The sequence below is a fragment of the Diceros bicornis genome, chromosome 23, assembly GCF_020826845.1.
Source record: "Diceros bicornis minor isolate mBicDic1 chromosome 23, mDicBic1.mat.cur, whole genome shotgun sequence".
NCBI classification, from domain to species: Eukaryota; Metazoa; Chordata; class Mammalia; order Perissodactyla; family Rhinocerotidae; genus Diceros; species Diceros bicornis.
The window spans coordinates 43504071-43523057 of record NC_080762.1 but is presented as its reverse complement, the minus strand read 5'-3'; the positions used below and the strand labels follow the sequence as shown (position 1 = coordinate 43523057).

Here is an 18987-nt window from a genome sequence, read left to right as displayed (position 1 = left end):
AAGGGGAACTGAGAGGCTGAGTGATGCTTTTGATGGCTTCATGTGGCTTCAGGGCAGGGATTAGAGTCCAGGGCCCACCGAGTGGTTTTAAAATACGGCCACATTTCTCATAGCGAGCACTGCCTCCTAAGCCAGCAGTGAGCACCACGTGGTGGGCAATGAACCATCTGACTAGGGTGGGGTGGGGTGGGCGAGGCTGGCCTAGATCACGGGCTCTCCCCTCCACTGGAAGCATCAGCATCACCAGGCACTTGTTAGGGATGCAATTCTTGGGCCCCACCCCAGGCCTCCTGAACCAGAGACTCTGGCAGTGGGGCCCAGGAGTACGGGTTTTCACAAGCCCTGCAGTGATGCTGATCCACACTCAAGTTTGAGAACCACTGGACAACTGACCTTTAAGGAGACTTCTAGAAGTGAGATTTTAATGTCCCATGTCCTGGTGACCACTTTCCTTTTGCTATCAAACTCTTCCACTATCCCACCTCCACCAAGTGTCTCCACTTCCTCCCTGGCACCCTTCCTGCCCCTACCGCGCTTGCTGAATTGAGGAGTCTCTTCCTAGGCTTTGGCCTCCCTGACATCTCTCCGATGGCCACCCTCTTTTGCTGAAACTCCCTCCCTCTGCGGTCTCTGTGACAGATCTTCCCTGGCTCCTTCTGTGAGGTCCTTGGGCCCCTTCTCTTCTCTGCAGACACTCGGCCCCTCACACAACCAGCTCTCCCCTTAAAGCTGATAATGATTCTCAATCTCCCCCCTGAGCCCCATCTCTGACCCAAACTCTGACCCTACTTGTTCTTAAAGTCTAAAAGAAGTCTCCGCTGGATAGCTAACCGAGTGCTTCAATTTAACATCCCCAAACAGACTTGTCTAGTTGGGGCCCAGCCCTGCCCCACTGCCGAGCATCCTGTCCTTCCGGAGCATGGTGATGGGGTCAGGAGAGGGAAGGGGTAGGACTGTCCGGAGGGAGACTGCAGAGGATGGGCTGAGCGAGGGAGAGGCCAGGACGAGGAGATTAATTTTAGGGGAAGGAGCAAGTAGGAGCAGGGCGTGGGCGGCAAGTTACGGTTTGTGCTCCAGAAGGGAAGGGCCAAGGGCACTGAGGAAGGGTCAAAGGGGTCTCCTCCAAGGGCAGTAGCTCCTGGGAAGAAGCCTCAAGAGCCCCAGAGGGCCGGCTTTCTCCCTAGCTTACCAGCTCCCCCATCCAGTCTCCCTCCAACGTAACAGTGAAGCACTAACCCCACCCAGCGTGGGAATGCAGAGCCACGGAGGTCCAAAAGACACTCAAAAAAGGAGACCACAGCTCCACAGAGCCTTGAGCTGGCTCCTTTGGCCTCCCCTGGGTCAGATAAGTGGCGTTTGGGGCCTTGGTTGCCAGGCTCCTGCGGCTTGGAAGTCTAGGGTTGAACACCTCCTAGGGAGGAGGCCACAGAGTAAAGCAACAGGAAGGGTCTGTGCCCACAGTCTGGGGGCCCCAAACACAGAGGGCACCTTAAACGGGGGTGGTTCTAGAGTATCATCCAAGGTGAAAAGCCTTGGATGATATTCTAGGGTGTCAGAATTACCCTAGAAAATTCCTAGGAAGGCATCCCATTGGAGACAGTCTAGCTGGAGAAGTTACTAGGCAATAACCTTGCAAAGTGACACAGCACTTGTGATATTGTGATATAATAAGAAACATATATTTGGTCTTCTTCCCTGGTTCCTGGCACAGAGCTCTAAAACCGTTGTAATTTCCTGAGTGATAGGGGCGAGAGGAGCATCTTTTTTTTGTTTGTTTGTTTTTGTTTTTGTTTTTGAGGAAGATTAGCCCTGAGCTAACATCCATTGCCAATCTTCCTGTTTTTTTTAATTTTGCTTGAGGAAGCGTAACCCTGAGCTAACATCTGTACCAGTCTTCCTCTATTTTGTATGTGGGTTGCCACCACAGCGTGGCTTGACAAGTGATGTAGGTCCACGCCTGGCATCCAAACCCACAAACTTTGGGTTGCCGAAGCAGAGCGTGTAAAACTTTAACCACTTGGCCATGGGGCTGGCCCCATGAGCATTTTTTCTATTCATAACAAACCCCTACCACCCATACCTGAGTTTGTGCTAATGAGGTGATTCCTGGTGGGCCCCTAGATGGCTTCAGGATGGCTGCTGGTTGTCAGGGGAACCAACCATGTGATTAGAGGGTTGGAACTTCCAGCCCCACACCCTAACCTCTGAAGAGAGGAGGGAGCTGGAGATTGAGTTAATCACCAATGGCCAATGATTTCATCAATCAGTACTATGTAATGGAACTTCCATAAAAACACTAAACAACAGAGTTCGGTGAGATTCTGGGTTGGTGAGTACCTCCACATTCAGAGAAGGTGGCGTACCCCAACTCCATGACACAGAAGTCCCTGTGCTCAGAACGCTTCCAGTCCTCACCCTATGTACGTCTTCATCTTGCTGTTCATCTGTGTCTTTTATAATATTCTTTATAATTAACCAGTAATAGTAAGCTAAGTATTTCCCTGAGTTCTATGAGCCATTATATCAACTTACTGAACCTGAGGAGGGGCTTATGGAAACCCCTAATTTTGTAGTCAAGTCAGACAGAAGTGCAGGTAGGTTGGGGACCCACCACTTGCAATTGGTGTCTGAAGGGGGAAGCAGTCTTGTGGGACTGAGCCCTTAACCTGTGGAGTCTACACTAACTCCAGGTAGTTAGCATCAGAATTGAATTAAATTATAGGACACCCAGCTGGTGTCTGCGGAGAATTGGAGAATTACTTGGTGTGGAAAATCCACACATTAGTGTCAGAAGTGTTGTGAGCAGAAACAGATCATAGTAGTAGCAGCAGGACAAGCCCTAACCTTGAGAGAGGCACTGAGGGAGCACGTGATGTGTGTCAAGGGGGCCAGGCCATGGGCTTGTCGGGGCAGGGGCCACATCTTCACGTCTGCATCCAGTGCCTGATGCACGGATGCACCATCACTGTCCTCACGCACCCCAACGCTGCTGTGCCGGGCTGTGCTGACTGCTTCACGTAGGACCCCTGAGTCCATCCTCACAACAACCCACTGAGGCAGGTACTAATGTTACCCCCGTCCTACAGGTAAGAACCTGACACCTAGAAAGGTGACAGAGGTCCCCAGCTAGAGGGAGTCACAACCACAAGTTGCTCCCAGGTGGTCCACCTCCAGACCCCTGCTCTAACCCTGAATTTTGCTGCACAGAGCATTCTAATCAATAAAAATAGCTATTAAGCACTTATTTATTTATTAAGCACATTTACTAAGCACTTCCTACGTGCCATGCACTCTGCCAAAAGCTACACACATAATGCTCATTCAATCCTTGGAACGACCCTCTCAGCAGGTACTGTTATTACCCTTTTAAGCGTGAGGCACTGAGGAAGAGAGAGGCTCAGGACCTGGCCACGGTCACACAGCTATGAAGAGGCAAAGCTGAGGTCTGGACCAATCCAGGCAGCATAGACCCAGTGTGGTGGTTTTAAAACATGTGTGCAAATACTTTAACACTCCTCCTATCAAGAGATGGAGTCTAATTCCTCTCCGCTTGGACTCAGGTCGACCTTTGTGGTTGATTCAACAAATAGAATGCAGCAGGAATGATGATGCTGTGAAACTTCCACTCTCTGCTGGTTTCTCTTCATCCACCATGTGGCCAGGTTACAGACAGACTAGAGCGAGGGAGAATGATGAGAATGATGCCATGATGCCCGAGGAGCCCCAGCTGTTTCAGGCCCAGTGTTAGTCTTCCCGGCCCCACCACAGACATGAGAATGGAGACGCCTCTGAGATGACACCATCAGCTGCCACCATCTGACTGCAATCACGAGAACCCCAAGCAAGAACTGCCCCGCTGAGCCCAGTCAACCTGATTTGTGAGCAAAAAAATGCCTATTTTTTTAAGCCACAGTCATAGGGTGGTTTATTATGCAGGAGTGGACAACCAAAAACCTAGAGTCCATGTTCTTAATCATTATGCTGTGAACAAATTAATTAATTAACCAATAAGTGAGTGAAAGAATGAATCTGTGCAATGATTTCAAAGGAGTAGAAGGTCTTAGTTCAAAGCAGCCAAGAGACGCTTCGTGTTAGAGTAAAGGAATTAAATTGGGTTCTAGGCACGGACAGATGTCGGATGAAGCAGGATGGCACAGAGAGGCCGCTGTGGACAGATGCTCACAGACCAAACGAGCACAGCTGTGCAGGGACAGAGCATTCTAGGAGAGAAGAGTCCTTGTCCGGTGGGAAGAGCAGAGTGAGCTGAGGAGCCAGCTGGGCCAGACTGTGGCGGTCTCGGGACCCAGCAGGCAGAAGAGGGGGCTGCATTTCATCCTGTAGAAAATGGGAAGCCCTGAAGTTTCTGAGGAAGCAGCGCAAGGAAGGGGTGTTTCCAGAAGGTGAACCTGGCTACAAAGGGTGGGGGCCATGGTGTTGGTGTAGGCAGTGCTTCCAACCTTCTTATCATTATTGCCTCCTAAAGAGAAAATTTTAATTGAATTTAAGGTTATTAACCAATTTAAATGTAAATGAAATACTAAAGCATAAGACGTTGTTGGGGAGGATTGAGCTTTGGAGGGTCACAGACCATTGCAATGTCTAGGGTTTTTTCACCAAGAACACATTGAGAAGGTGTGGTGGAAGGGGGTGACACAGGGGAAAGAGGGGGCAGATCTGAGTCACAGTTTGAGGGATTAATTGATTCAACATGATTGATTTGGAAGGGAGAAGGAGGGAAAATCAGCAAGGGCTCCACAGCTCCCCAGTGTGAGTCACCTGAGAGAGAGCTGACGGAAAATCCGCAGGTTCACTTGGTGAAGGCGGAAGCACTGGGCTTTGCTGTTATCTCAAGGAAGCACAGGAGCCAATGTTTCTTGCCTTCTCTCCTAAACTCAGCCCTTGGTTGTTTGAATTTAGTGCAGGAAGGGTTCTTCTGTGTTCTAGAAGCTGGTATGTGGAAGGCACTACAAGTCCAGCCAGTGCCCCAACCTGCCCCCGGTCACAGGCTGGGTCCAGTCCCCTAGTCTTCCCCAACTCACTCAGTCGCAACCCACTCAACGCTACTGACCTCTGGGTCTGTGCTGGGCAGTCTCAGTTTACACTTCCAGACCCACTCGCCGCCCTGCTCTGCCCTGCTCTGCCCTGCTCTGTGCTGGGGGGCTGCATCAACATTTGTAGCATCGATGGACAACACCCAACTTTGCAGGCCCGTCCCTAGGCAAGAGTACCACTAGAGACCCCTATGCCCTATGTTTAAATAGCTAAAGGTCATAAGTCAAGCTAAAACACTGCAAATATCCGGTCCTACTTCTTTAACAAATACACCTCCACACCCACCTGGAAGGCCAAGTCCGACTTCAGAACTCTCAGTCTCCTCAGAGTTTGGTGGGGCATAAGGTAGGGCAGGGAGAACAGGCCCCACTTCTCAGCTGCCTTTCTTCTTTTCCCAACCAAAGCAGCACCCCACACAGAGAAGAGCCTCCTGTGTGTGCATGTGGACACTCCGCCCTGTATCTAAGCTCCAAACTACCCCCTTCCAGCAGCCACCGCTCAGCCACGTCTCAGGACCAGGTGTGCGCACATGCATGGTGCAGCCCCCCTGGGGGATCCTCTATCGAAGAGGCCTGTGCGGGTCCTGGAAGCAGGCTCAGGGCTGTGTGGAAAGATCTTTCTGGGTCCCAGGTCCCAGGTGTGGCCTAGAAGGGAGACCCCAGGTGGGCACGTCCTCTTGGCCCCACAGACCATACCCTGAGGGCAGGTGTGTGTCCATGGCAAGGCCCCCTGGCCCATGCCCAAGGCTGCCACTGACAACAACAGGCCCTTGCCCTCTGCCTTCTGGTTGGGTTCAGCAGATGATGGTGCCAGTAGGTACAGAAGGCAGGAGGAGAGGGAGAGGAACTGATTCTCTCCAGAGCACCCCCTGCAGAGGGCCACAGGCTGCAGCTCCTTTTCCAGATACAGGAAACTGCTGCCTCCCCTCGCCCTTCCAGCCTCAGCCTGCTAATGCTCCCCACTCCTCCAGCCCCACGGGCTTCACCATAGCTGGCTGGTTTCCCTGAACCTGCCCACGCCTTTGTCAACAGACCTTCATTAAACACTCTGCCCTCGCCCCTGTGCACGGGCCATCTGCCAACTGTTACTATATCTTTTCCCAGTTGCTTTTCCCTGGTGCTCCATCTCAGTGCACGGTCTCGCCCAGGTCAGACACGGTGTCCCAGGTTCCTCGGATTCCATCTGAGGCTATCTCCCCACCAAGCATCTCACAGATCCCTCTGCATCTTTCTGTAGCCTTAGCTTAATCCCTCATCAGCTCTGGTCTGGACCGTTGCTAAAGTGGCCAGCCCGTCGCCAGCATCCATTCTGGAGCACTCCAGTATCCTTCCTGCAGGCCCACGGTGAGCTTTCTAAAGCACAGTTCTCCTCCCGTCACTCCTCAGCCTGGGCCGTGCTGCCAAGAGTCCAGAGCCTTCCCAGAGCCGCCCCTGCCCGGCGCTCCAGCCTTATTTCTCTGTCCAGGCCCTGCACTCCCTCCACATCTACACCCACATCCACACACACACACACACACAAACGCACACGCATGAGAGAGTGCAGCCACACGGAGCCGCTCACGTTCCCTTGACATACTACACCTTTATCAGTAAGCACCCACCTCCCAGGTTTCTCCACGCCGGCTGGAGTCACCCACTGCGCGTCTTTCCAAACTCATTGTGAGCTTCACCTCCTGAGGGAAGGCTCCTCTGATCCTCTCCTTCTCTGATCCTCTCCTTCTCTGATCCTCTCTCTGGGCAGAGCTGAGCACTTCCTCATCTCCCCCACTCCATCAGTAGAGCCGTCCTACATTGCTTCTGTGTCGCTTGATTGCATTTAATCATCTCTCTGCTCTGCAGGCTATTAGCTTCTTGAGAACAATCTATCATTTCGGGCAAAGTAATTGAACGTAAAGGACTTCAATAGCACGAGCATCCCAGGGGAGGGCAGCTCCTCACTGTTCCTCCTCCCTGGCTCCTCGGGGCAGCCGTTCCCTGGTGCCCATGACCTGCTGTGCCCACCCCATGGTTCCTGGCTTTCCCTCCCAGCAGCTCTCACAACCTGACAGATGTGAGGATTTCATTAACACTGGTCTCCCCTACTAGAGCAGAAAACTCCAAGGACCGTCTCACTGTCTTGCTCACCACTGGGTCCCCAAGTCCCATGGACTCTGACTGACATGTAATAACAGCTCAAAAAAATATATTTATATTTGTCTTATGAACGCAAATATTTTTGTTGGAGAACCTAACCTACTTCGTTGCCACCATTCTTCCTAACCATCCTGACAAACTCCTTGGATATAATTCAAAAGAATCCATGATGACACTACAGCCTTCCTTGTCCTCCCGTCTATACAATTTGAACTAAAAATCGGCATTGCACTGGTGGGAATGTAAAATGGCGCAGCTGCTGTAGAAGTGAGGTAGTTCCTCAAAAAAATTAAACACATAACTACCATATGATCCAGCAATTCCACTTCTGGGCATATACCCAAAAGAATTGAAAGCAAGGTCTTGAACAGACATTTGCACAGACATGTTCATGGCAGCACTATTCACTATAGCAAAAAGGTAGAAACAACCCAAATGTCCATTACCAGATGAATGGATAAACAAAACGTGATATATTCATACAATGGAATGTTATTTGGCCTTACAAAGACAATCCTATCACATGCTACAACAGGGATGAACCTTGAAGGCATTATGCAAAGTGAATAAGCCAGTAACAAAAGCCAGTCAAAAACTGTGTGATTCCACTTAGATAAGGCACTTAGAGTAGTCAATTCATAGAGCCAGAAGGTAGAATGGTGGTTGCCAGGGATTGGGGGGAGGGGGAGTGGAAGTTATTGTTTAATGGGCACAGAATTTCAGTTTGGGAAGATGAAAAAGTTCTGGACATGGATGGTGGTGATGGCTGCACAAGAAGGCGAATGTGCTTAATGACACTGAACTGTACACTTAAAAATGGTTAAAATGATCAATTTTATGTCTTTTTACCACATTTTTAAAAATTTAAATTTAAAAAAAATCAGCATTGCAATATTTCTCCTAACAAACAGAGGAGAAACCCCAGGTCTCTGGAGATTCCTCTAACCAGGACACACCACCGAATCAGGCAGCTGGGAGGTAGCTGGAGCTTAGACAAGGTATTTTTGTTTCAACTGATCCCTGGGATTATTAGGAAGCTGCTAGATTTTTAATCTTTTCTCTTTCCAGACTGAAAAGGTCATCCAAGGGGTATCTAGTCTTAGACAAATTCTTCTCTATTAGTTGCTTTTAAATATCAATCCACAAGGAAGTTCCTCTTAGAGAATAAAACTGGAAGAGAAGATGGGAATGAGAAGATATAACCTACAACTATCCACGGACAGCTTTGTTCACATGACCTCCTTAGTGTGCGTGGGTGCTAAGGGGACAGGGTGTTAGACTGGGCGGGCATTAGGGCAGGTTGGGCCCAGGCCCTGCTTCTTACCCAGGGTCTGGCAGAGGGCAGCCCCCGAGGAAGCAACTTCTGTTACTCACAGAGTCACCTATGTGCCGTCTGCCAGCCTCCTTCCTCAGAGACCCACCTGCTCTCTGGCCAGTGCTCCCTGCCCAGGAATGAGCTACTGGTGGAATGGAGACCCTTGGGAGCACCTGCCGGGAAGGCTTCTTGGCTCTAAACCCTCTCCAGATGCTCCCAGGGATTGTAGATAATAACAGTCATTGGAACCACAGGCTGTGAGAAGTCCCTCTGGGGATGGCCCGATCCCACCTGCTTGGCCGGATCTCCGGGAGTCACAAACCTTCTTATTTATGGGCTCGTGGGAGTGTAGAGCCCTGGCATCTCACTATATGCTCCCTTCTCCCCTATTTCATCCAAGTGACATCTGGAGATCCAGGGAAGCCCTGCAGGGGATAAAAGGTGCCCAGAGGACCACTGTCCTGGGGAAGGGAGTTGGAAGGAAGGAGGAGCAGACCCCACCTGATGCTTTGGTGACTGAGATCTTGACAGCTGACGTGTAAGAGCCTCAGGTCTGATCTCATCTGCTGGAGGTGACACCTCCTTCCCCTGCAGCTTTCCCCAAAGTCAGGGCCTCCCCCAGCCTCAGAAGCCTACGCAGGCAGGGGCAGGGGACTGTCCTGACCCTCCACACTGGGGGACCCCACTGACAGGCCCAGATCAGGGTACAGGAAGTCCAATTTGCTCCTCGAACATGGCTTGAGGAAGGAGCACCCTGACCGGGCTTCAGCCTGTTGGATGGTTCTGCTCAGACCCAGGTTTTCTAGGAATGTGGCAGGACTTCACCTGCCAGTCCTGAGAGCTAGCTCCTGGCTTTCCCGGCTTTCTCCCAGAGGAGGGGGCGTTTTTATGAGGTTTTCAGTTTTGCAGCTGACATCGCAGAAAGCCGCCCAGCTGTTCTGCGACCAACACTTCACCCCCCGGACCCCAGGCTCTTCTGTAAACTGGTGATTGCTCAGGCTCCTGTCGGCAACAACAGCCTCTGTTAGAAAGTTACGACGCGTTGTTCAGAACGTCACCCGCACCCAGGCACACACACCTGCCCCACACAGCTGTGCACTGAGGCAGGGCCACGTTACGATTTTTGAGGGCCTGGGCGCTTTTGCCTTCATGGCCCCCTCAACCATAAAAAATATTAAAAAGCGCACTTTACAACAGTATTGGTATAAAGATGAATATATTAATAGTATATTTAAAAAAATTTTTTTCTTAGACCTAAAATTTCTTTTTTTTCTGATTTTAAAGTAAATTAAAACATTTTCAGAGGCCCCTAAGAGTATTGTGGGCTCTAGACACTATGCCTACTTTGCCTAAATGATACGTGGACCCTGCATGAGGGATGTACAGGTAGAGGGGATAAGAAAGACCCAGCTAGGAGGGAGGCCCTAACCTCAGCAGCAGTGTGAGCTGGGCCAGTCACATCACTGCTCTGTGCCTCAGTTTTCCCATCTGGAGATGATAATAGTATCTATTTCACGGAGTTGTTGTGGGGACTAAAGTAAGATCATGTATGTAATTATCTTGATTAGAAAGCTGCCTGGCACAGAGTAGTCGCTATAAGTGATGGTTGTCACTAATACTACGGTTTATTGTTGTTCTAGCCGCTTCGCGGACCCTCTGTGTCTTAACTGACATTCTACAGGAAAGGCAAGGTGGACCTTCTGCTTATGGGGACGTCTCGCAGGGACCTCCTGGAGCAGATACAGCTATTTCAGAGCTGCTTATCGAGGAAAACTTCATTTTCATAAAATTCGTTGGCAGAATTACCCGGGGCGAGCCCCTGAGGGAACGGGAACTCCCAGAGAGATGGGGCTCCTGACCTGAGCCGGTGGTGAGCATCATTCCTGGGCAGGAGGAAGAGGCCCGGGCTGTAATCTGCCGCCCACTCTTCTCCTCCTGCTGGCAGATGTCAGAGCTCAGGAATTGAGTGGGAGGCTTTGAGGCCTTTTAAAATGCAAAGGCCTCTGGAATAAATTAATGTCTTAATCCCTTAATAGTCACACAAGGAGAAGGCCTGACAGCTGGGTTTTCGCAGGGGACATGAGCCCGTATGTGCCGGGGCTTTACATATATTATCTCGTTTAATCCTGACAACAACCTCAGACGGAGGGATTACTCTCTCCATTTTACAGACCAGCAAACAGAGGCTCAGAGAGTGTCAGAGACCTGCCTGCAGGTCACCCCTACTCCTTCCTGCCGCCCCAGGAAGATGCTGGGCCCTAAGAGAGATCCAGAGTGGAGATAAAGGGGAAGTGGAGGCCGGGGCCCATTGGCTACAATGCTCCGGGCCTCAGTTTCCCCATATGCACAAGGGGGGCGTTGGCCCTGTATCTCATGCATGCTGTTATGCTCACCCCACTCCCTGCCTGGTCCCAGCAGACAGTGGCTCCTTTCCGGGCCTTCCTGTGGCATTTCTCCAGTTCCTGGAAGGGACAGTCACCAGCCACGCCACCCCTCCATGACTCCAAAGCAGAGAAACTTCTTTGGGAACAAGTGTGCAAGAGGGCTTTGTAGTAGGTTCAATTGTGGTTGATGCATTGGAAAGCAGGTGGCCCTCTCAAAACCCAAAATTCCCAGCTAGGAAGCACTAGGTGGCCAAGGCAGGGAGCCATTTTGTGTCCAGACTCTCCCCACCCACTCTTATGTGTTTGGGAAAAGAAAGCTGGCAGCAACAGGGCAGATCCTTTCTGAAAGTAAACAGCTTAGTCACTGTTGACTCCTCTGCAGTCAATAGCCCTCTCCACTCACTTCCTTCCAGCTCTTCCCTCCTTTGGAAAATAGTGACTCTGGAAGTGAGTTGGGCTTTCCTGACTGTGAGCGGGGAAAATCAGGGCCCCGAGGGAGGGCTGTGCCTAAGAGGACCGGACAGAGCGGCAGCAGGCAGCCCTGGGGACAAGGCCCCACCAGCTGAGGGGAGGACACAGTCCTACCTCCAAAGGCGGGCCTCATGGTGAAATCATGGTCGTCCACTCTGAGAAGCGGCTGAGGTTTTCCTGTTCGGATTTTGGTCACATCGAGGTTCTTCTTATACAGGTGACTGCAAAGACAAGTAAGACACGTTTTTCCATCGGGGCATCAAGGCCTCGCGTGAGGTGATTTGGGGAGGTTACTCCCTGCAGGATCTACCCGTGAGGCACCTTTTCTCCATCTTGCCGTCTCCTTCTCCATCGAGGGTAGATCAAGAGCCGATGGATTCTCCCCACCACCACCACCCCAGGCCCTCACAGGCAGGCTGACCTGAGGACCAGGCCCTTCCAGAGTCTTCCTAAGTAGATCCCTCCCAGGTAGGCCAGCATTTTTCTTTGGCAAGCTCTTAACTGTCTTGCCAAAAGTTATGATTGGATGACAATGGCTGGGTTGGATGGTGGAAGATTACGATATTTTTTCTTTTTAAATATTTCTCTTATATTGTAAAATATTGGTTTTGTGAGAAGGAGAGGGAGGAGGGGAAGGAAGGAAGGAAGAAGGAAGGAAGAAAGGAAGGAAGGAAAGAAGGAAGGAAGGAAGAAAGGAAGGAAGGAAGGAAGGGAAGGGAAGGAAAAAGGGAGAGAGAAAGGAAGAAGGGAAGAAAGAGGAAGAAAGAAGGGAGGGAGAAAGGAAAGAAGGAAGAAGGGCAGGTCCTTTGGACATTTGGGTCTGACAGGGTGTGAGATCTAATTCTTGACAGAAAAAAATAAACTTATAAGAAGTCAGTGTTACTATAATTTCTTTCTTTCTCTCTTTTTTTTTTTTGGTGAGGAAGATTGGTCCTGAGCTAACATCTGTTGCCTTTCTTCCTCTTTTTTCTTGAGGAAGGTTGTCTCTGAGCTAACAACTGTGCCAATCTTCCTCTATTTTGTACGTGGGACCCCACCTCTGCCTGGCTGACGAGTGGTGTAGGTCTGTGTCCAGGATCTGAACCAGTGAATGCTGGGCCACCGCAGCGGAGCGCATGAACTTAACCACTATACTACCGGGCTGGCCCCCTATAATTTCTGTTATGTGTAGGCTGTTGAAGGCTTTTAGAAGTAAATGAAGAGATTTTAAGTGTTTGTTGTTCATTTATACATACCCCTATTTCACTTTCAGTGGTCTTGTCATACTTCACGCACTTTTTTTTTTAGAGAAATAAGCATATTTCCTGTTTAAACTCTGTAAGAAGGAAGTGACATGTTTCCTCTCTTGAGGTCCTGTTCTTTGAGACATCTTCCTAGGAAATCCTTCTTAACTTTCATTCTCTACCACCTCTGCCCAGATGATATCATCGGATGGAGGTCTAAAGCTGGCCACTAAAGTAGCCACCAGCCACATGTGGCTGTTTAAGTTGGTTAAAATTAAAGTTAATATTCAGTTCCTCAGTTCTACTAGCCATACTTCTGTGCTTAATAGCCACATGTGGCTGGTGGCTACTGTATTGGACAGTGCAGATACATAACATTTCCACAATAACAGAAAGTTTTATTACTCAGTGCTGATCTAAAGGTTGGCCTGCCTGCTCCTCACCCTGGCATCCTTGGCGTCTCCCATTTTCACTGCTCATTCTCATCAGCGTTCAAACTCAATTCAAGTCCCTCCCACCTTGAACCAAAACTAAGCAGAAAATCTGTCTGGACCCCACGTCCTCCTCACACAAAATTTATTGAAAAATGACAGCAGTACAGATGTGGTAGTTACATTCTTGTTTGAATATTTCCTTTTAAAAAAAATTTCCTCCCATTCCCAACAAATAAATAATTCTCCCAAAGAGCTGGGTTCCACACACTGCTGCCACTTCCTCACTGCCAAGCACTGCTGGCCCCACATGTGCCTGATCCGGGGACAGCAGGTGCTCTTGCTGAGAGCCAGCTTCTCCACAACAGGGAGGACCACGCTTCTGCTAGAAACCTTGTCTTTCGGGACAGGGCACTCATTTCCCTCTGCCTCTCAGACAGCTCCTTCTCAGTCTTCATCGCAGCCTCCCCCTCGTCCTCGACCCATCCCTTAAATGCCAGTGTCCCCAGGGCCCTGTCCCAGCTGCCTCCTCCTCTCTCTCTACACCCTCTTTGGCAGGCTCGCCCATGACAGTGGCTTCAATTGTCATTAACATGGTGATGATTCCTAAATCCATACCTCCTGCTCTACACCTTTATATCTGATTGTCTAACTGATTATCCCCAGTTGGGTATCCTACAGGCATTTAAAGTCAACACATCCATAGTTTGGTTTGGGACATGCTGAGTTTGAGGTGGTCTCACTGAAGGGTGAGTGGGCATTAGATGAAAGCAGGGAAGAGTGGGAAGGGGTGCAGCTGAAATGGACAGATTGAGGCTGCAGGGACAAGCAGGGGCAAGGCCAGGCAGAGCCTTGAAGATCATGGTAAGAATTCTGTCTTTCTTTATCTAACAGCGAAGGGTGTTAGGCAGTGGGAGGAACAAGCCGTGATCAGATTTGCTTTTAGACAAGCCGTTGTAGCTGCACGCTCCAGGAGGAAAGTCCAGTGAGACTTCTTCCTCCTCTTTAGCTGGAGTATGCGACCTAAGTCCAGTTCCCTTGACTGTGTGTGGTCACTGTCGGGGCTGCCCAGGATACTCCACTCTCTCCCGTTTCTTCCCCAAGCCCCGCTGGAGAAGCTGAGAGGGGCCAGGCCTGGTGCTCTGCGCAGTGACTGCTCCAGGGCTGTGTTCAGTCACCCCAGCAAAGACACCCGGGAACGTGGAGGAAGAGTTCAGCCTAAGGGCTTAGCAGATCACAGATGTTAAACTGTGAGTGCAGCCAGCTCACTGCCCTCTGCCTCCGGGGAGCAAATCCCTCCTGGTCGGCACAGTTCAGAGGGGAGGATTGGCAAGCGGAAGTACTGAGTGCCAGCACTCCTGCAAGACAGGAGATTGAAATCTCAGTGCCATTAATGAGAGCCCAGAATTTTTTTTCCAGGGACCAGTTATTCGATAACTCTGGCCACTAATATCCCAAGCCTTGGGCTATTTGTGGGAGCCCGATGCCCTCGATTTGTCCTTCCAGAGGAAATTGCTGGGCACCGCCTGATGCCTCGGCCCTCAGACCCCAGAGACCATATCCAGAGTCCCAGCCCCTCTGCGGGGCAGCCAGAACCTTCACAGGACCTCAAACCCGGCCGTTGGGGAGGGTTAGAGAAGAAGAAAAATGTGTTCACAGTGCCTTTGAGAAGCAAGGCTAGTGCCATCGTATTGAGGTTTATTTGGCAGCAATCATAATGACCGCGCTTTCATGAATCACCCCCTCTCTGCACAGGCCCCGAGCTGTGGTCACTGCATCATCCCAGTAGGAAGGTGTCACTACTCCCCTTTTCGGTTGAAGAAACGAGGTTCAGAAAGATCAGGAAACACGGCGTCATGCCCACATGGCCAGGCCTGAACCTGGTTTCTCTGACTTCCCCACCCACTTCCTTCCCCAGACCCTCTTGGGAGGATGACGGTCACTGGCTGGCAGGAGAGCGAAGCTGCTCCTGGGTCCAGCACAACTGGACGGCCAAGGGCAAGTGGCACCAAGGGGGCAGCAAATGGGAAAGGAGACGTGAGAGGGGCCGGGCTCCGGGATCAGGAGGGTGTTATCCAGGGCGGAGCCCAGAGCTTGCTTCATTTTCAGATTTTCAGAAGGGCCTCCCTTGGCTGGAAAGCAGTTGTGTGGTCAGGAGGCCACTTAGGCGGCAGGGTGGGAGGAGTTGGAATAAAGCTGAGAGGCTGAGAGACAGGAAGAACAGAACAAAACAAACAGCTAAGAGAAAACACGCTCACTCAGCAGTGACTCAATAAATAGTGACACGTAGGATCAGAAACCGGAAACAGTTTTTGAAAAAGGTGCTGGGCAGGATAATTATTTTATGAGGTTGCCTTGGCCAGAGTGAGGCAGGGGAAGTTTACAGGTTAGAAGAGGTTCTAACAGTGTGTGTGAGTGTGTGAGTGTGCATGTATGTGACTGTTAGTGTGAGTGTGACCATACATGGTATATGTGCGTGTGTGGCTGTGGCGTGTGTGGTATATGAGTGTGACTATGTGCATTCTGTGTGTGTGACTGTGTGAAACCCTATGTGTGGTATATGGTGTGTGTGTATGACCGAGTGTGTGTGTGTGCGTGTGTGAACAGAACTTCTAAGAAAAGGAGCCACCCTACAGAGATGAGGAGCTCTAAGACTGTAATGAGAAAGGGTCAGGTCATTTTCTTCCTATTTATTCGTGTAGCTTAACTCTTGCATGTCAATAATGAAAGTAATTTTTTAGTCAGGTGCGTGGCTAAAATTCTTCACAGACCAACATAGTTCTATGACTCTCTGACCAGGCAGATGCCCTGGTAGATGCAGAAAGGTCTAGAACCATGTTCCCTGATGCAACATTTTCTCTATCCTTTTTCTCAGCCTCTGCTCAATAATTATTTTATATTCTTTAAATGTGTATTTTCATCTTTTCATCCACTTTAACACCTCAGGGGATGGATTTCAAGAAATTCTCCTTGGGCCTGGCCCAGTGGCATAGTGGTTAAGTGCACACGCTCCGCTGCTGGTGGCCCGGGTTAGGATCCCAGGCGTGCACCAACGCACCGCTTGTCAGGCCATGCTGTGGCGGCGTCCCATATAAAGTAGAGGAAGATGGGCATGGATGTTAGCCCAGAGCCAGTCTTCCTCAGCAGAAAGAGGAGGATTGGCAGATGTTAGCTCAGGGCTGATCTTCCTCACCAAAAAAAAGAAAGAAAGAAAGAAAGACATTCTCCTCACTCCTAAGGGTCAGATTCAATCACGCAGGCGTCTGGGGATGAGACTGGGTCTTCTGAGGAGTGACAGAGATGCTGTGACAGCCCAGGCTGCCGAGTGGGATCCCCAAGGACTTTTGAGGGACTCGTGCTGAACCTCAACACCCTTCTTAGGGAATAGACAGTTTCAGACAATGCTTTTCCCCCACGGTGAGTAAATCAGGAACCTACGTGCTAGTCCCAGCTGGCCACCAGCAAGCTGTGTGAATTACTCATGCCTTTGAGCCGACATTTCAGCATCTGCAAAACAGACTGTTTCCTATGTGTGCTCTGTGGAATATGACTCCCACAAGATAGTTCAAAAAAGTATGCGTTTGTTTCAGAAACACTGCATAATTTATCCCCCTCTTCAAGACCCACAATGTCTATTTGCATAATAAAGGTTCTGGAAATTCTGCTGTAAAGACATCTGTTCAAAATGGTCTAAAACAGGGCTTACCAAGCTTCTCTGACCCTGGAACCTCCTTTTCACACAACACTCATTCACATTTCACACAATTACAGCTCAGGGGAATTGCTGGACTGGATGATCGCTGAGGTCCCTGCCGGTTCAACAGCCTGTGATTCTGGCAATACAACCAGGCTGAGTCTTCCAGAGCAGAGCCTCTTTCCCATCATGCAGGATGACTTTTATCTGTTTGCTTTCTGACTGACTAGGATTAGGCCCTACAGAGTATTTACGTCTCCCAGAGCAGCAGTTTCCAAAGCAGGGGCACTCCCTTGGGGTGCTCAAGATGGTCCCCTGGGATGCAGGAAGTAGAGATTGTGACTCTTATTTATAGTTTTCATCTAAAAATAAGGGAGCATTCAAGCTTTGATTTAATATACATATTTATAATCTCACGTATATGTAATTTGTAAGTAAATATACGTATATTGGAGGTACAGTTTCAAAAAATTGTCACTGATAGCAACACAGGATGAAAAATGGAGACCACTGACCTAGAAAATGTGCTTAGAGATATTAGCTTATATTCATAATCACTAGTTCACGCCATCCTTAGTAGAATGGAAAACAGATGTGTAACCTTTCACACATGGTGTTTATATCTTAACTGCTTGCTCTTTTCTTCACGTCAAACAGTCCTTATGTCTACATCGTGCCAGGAGTATCATACTTTGTACATCAGTTCAAAACTAACTCATTAAGGAACTTCGATTTGTAATGTAATGATTTTGAATGCAAATTCTGGGCCTAACCAGGATTTCTGGGAAATGTTCCCATTACATCATGAAATGGCATTCACTGTTGTCCACACATATATTTCTGATAACCTAGCAAATTTCAAACACCTTTCCTAAGATTCAAAACAGTAAAATGAAACCCAATACCATTATAAAGCTGTTTCCAATCAAATCACTTAAAGAAGACAACTCCCAGTTACATTTTTTCTTAATAGTTCAGGCTAAATTCCTATATACAGTTTCCCCCAAAATACTGGAGTGTAACGACTTAGCAGGCCATTGATGGTCCCTATAGGATGTAATCCCGAGATGCAAAGCAGCACAGTCTGAGATGTTTTATCCACCAAGTCTTCAACCATCTGCCTTAAATCAAAATGCTTTGGACCAACACAGACATCAGAACGAAAGGCTCAACCCAGTCTAGCTTCCCTCTCTCACTGCTTGTGACACGAAGAGTGTTTGTGCCCAGTGAGAGGCTGTTGTCAGTGAGGTGGAGGCTCTAGCTACTGAGGGATGGGCAACGGATTCCAATAGGACGATAGAACCTCCCGGGAGCTGTCCCACTGTGCGTCGCTGCTGCTGCTGCTGCGGGTGACCTCCCTTTCCTCCCGCCCACGACTTTACCTTGGCTTGGGCATTTCCAGCTGCCCTGTCCATCTCCTCTTCTTGAGCTTTCTGCTCTCCACAAGAGCCATCAGGCAACACAAGAACAAAATGAGTCTTGTAAAATAAGGCATTCTGTGATCGTCTATGATGCCACAAACTGCTTTCCAGTAACCTGCAGCAGAGCAAATGCCCCCGGGCTTAACCATTGATGCAGTCTGCTGCCTTGTGAGGGGGCTGCTCGGAGGGGCTGCGAGGGCATAGCTGGCCAGGCTGATATTCTCGATTTAATATTTGATAATGATGTTTGTCCCACCCCACCCACAATCCCCCGGGCCGTGACACAAACACCAAGGCTTTGCTCTCCCTGCTGCTTAGGGATTGGCCATTAGTCAAGAAGTTTGTCCTGTGAAACACTGCTTCCACTGAATCCTAGAACAGCTTTGGCTAAAACTGTTATATAAAAAAAAAAAAAAAATTAAATCTCTTGAACATGCCAGCTTTTTGCTGAGATCATTAATCCGTTTCTCTGGCTGCATAAAATCAGTCTGTCACATCCACCAGGGACTCAGCGTGGATCCTGAGTGGATTTGCAGAGAAGACTTGGTGGATATGGAGACGAGGACACGAATGTGCTCAGGAAATGCTAAGTAAACACACAAATGACCTGTTTTCACAGGGTTGCTTTATTTCTTGATCTAAGATATTGTGCTTATTAACCTACGGCCAAGGGTGCTTGCTTTGCCCCCAAACACACATCAATTTTTTTTTTCAATGAAAACACACCCTATCAAAGCATAAAATACATTTTGATTTTGAAAGAAAGCACAAAACCAAAGAAGAATTCATGATTATGTAGGCTCTTCTTCCTATTATGAGCATTAGATTAATTTTGGTCTTTCATCCTAAAATGTATAATGTCAA

General features: G+C 49.3%; 1 protein-coding gene across 2 annotated transcripts in view; it reads right to left on the bottom strand.

Moving 5' to 3' along the window:
• GABRR2 (gamma-aminobutyric acid type A receptor subunit rho2) overlaps positions 1-18228 on the bottom strand; it is a 41073-nt gene extending 22845 nt beyond the window's left edge. Inside the window, exons 1-2 of one of the 2 annotated variants that reach the window (XM_058566645.1) lie at positions 18085-18228; positions 11469-11575 (exon numbers count right to left, since the gene is read on the bottom strand). In XM_058566645.1, coding sequence (XP_058422628.1) covers positions 11469-11575; positions 18085-18197 — 220 coding nt within the window. In that variant the 5' untranslated portion in view covers positions 18198-18228. Of the gene's footprint in view, positions 1-11468; positions 11576-18084 lie in introns of those variants that run through there. The other variant, XM_058566644.1, reaches the window with a different exon arrangement.
• Between the last annotated feature and the right edge of the window lie 759 nt (positions 18229-18987).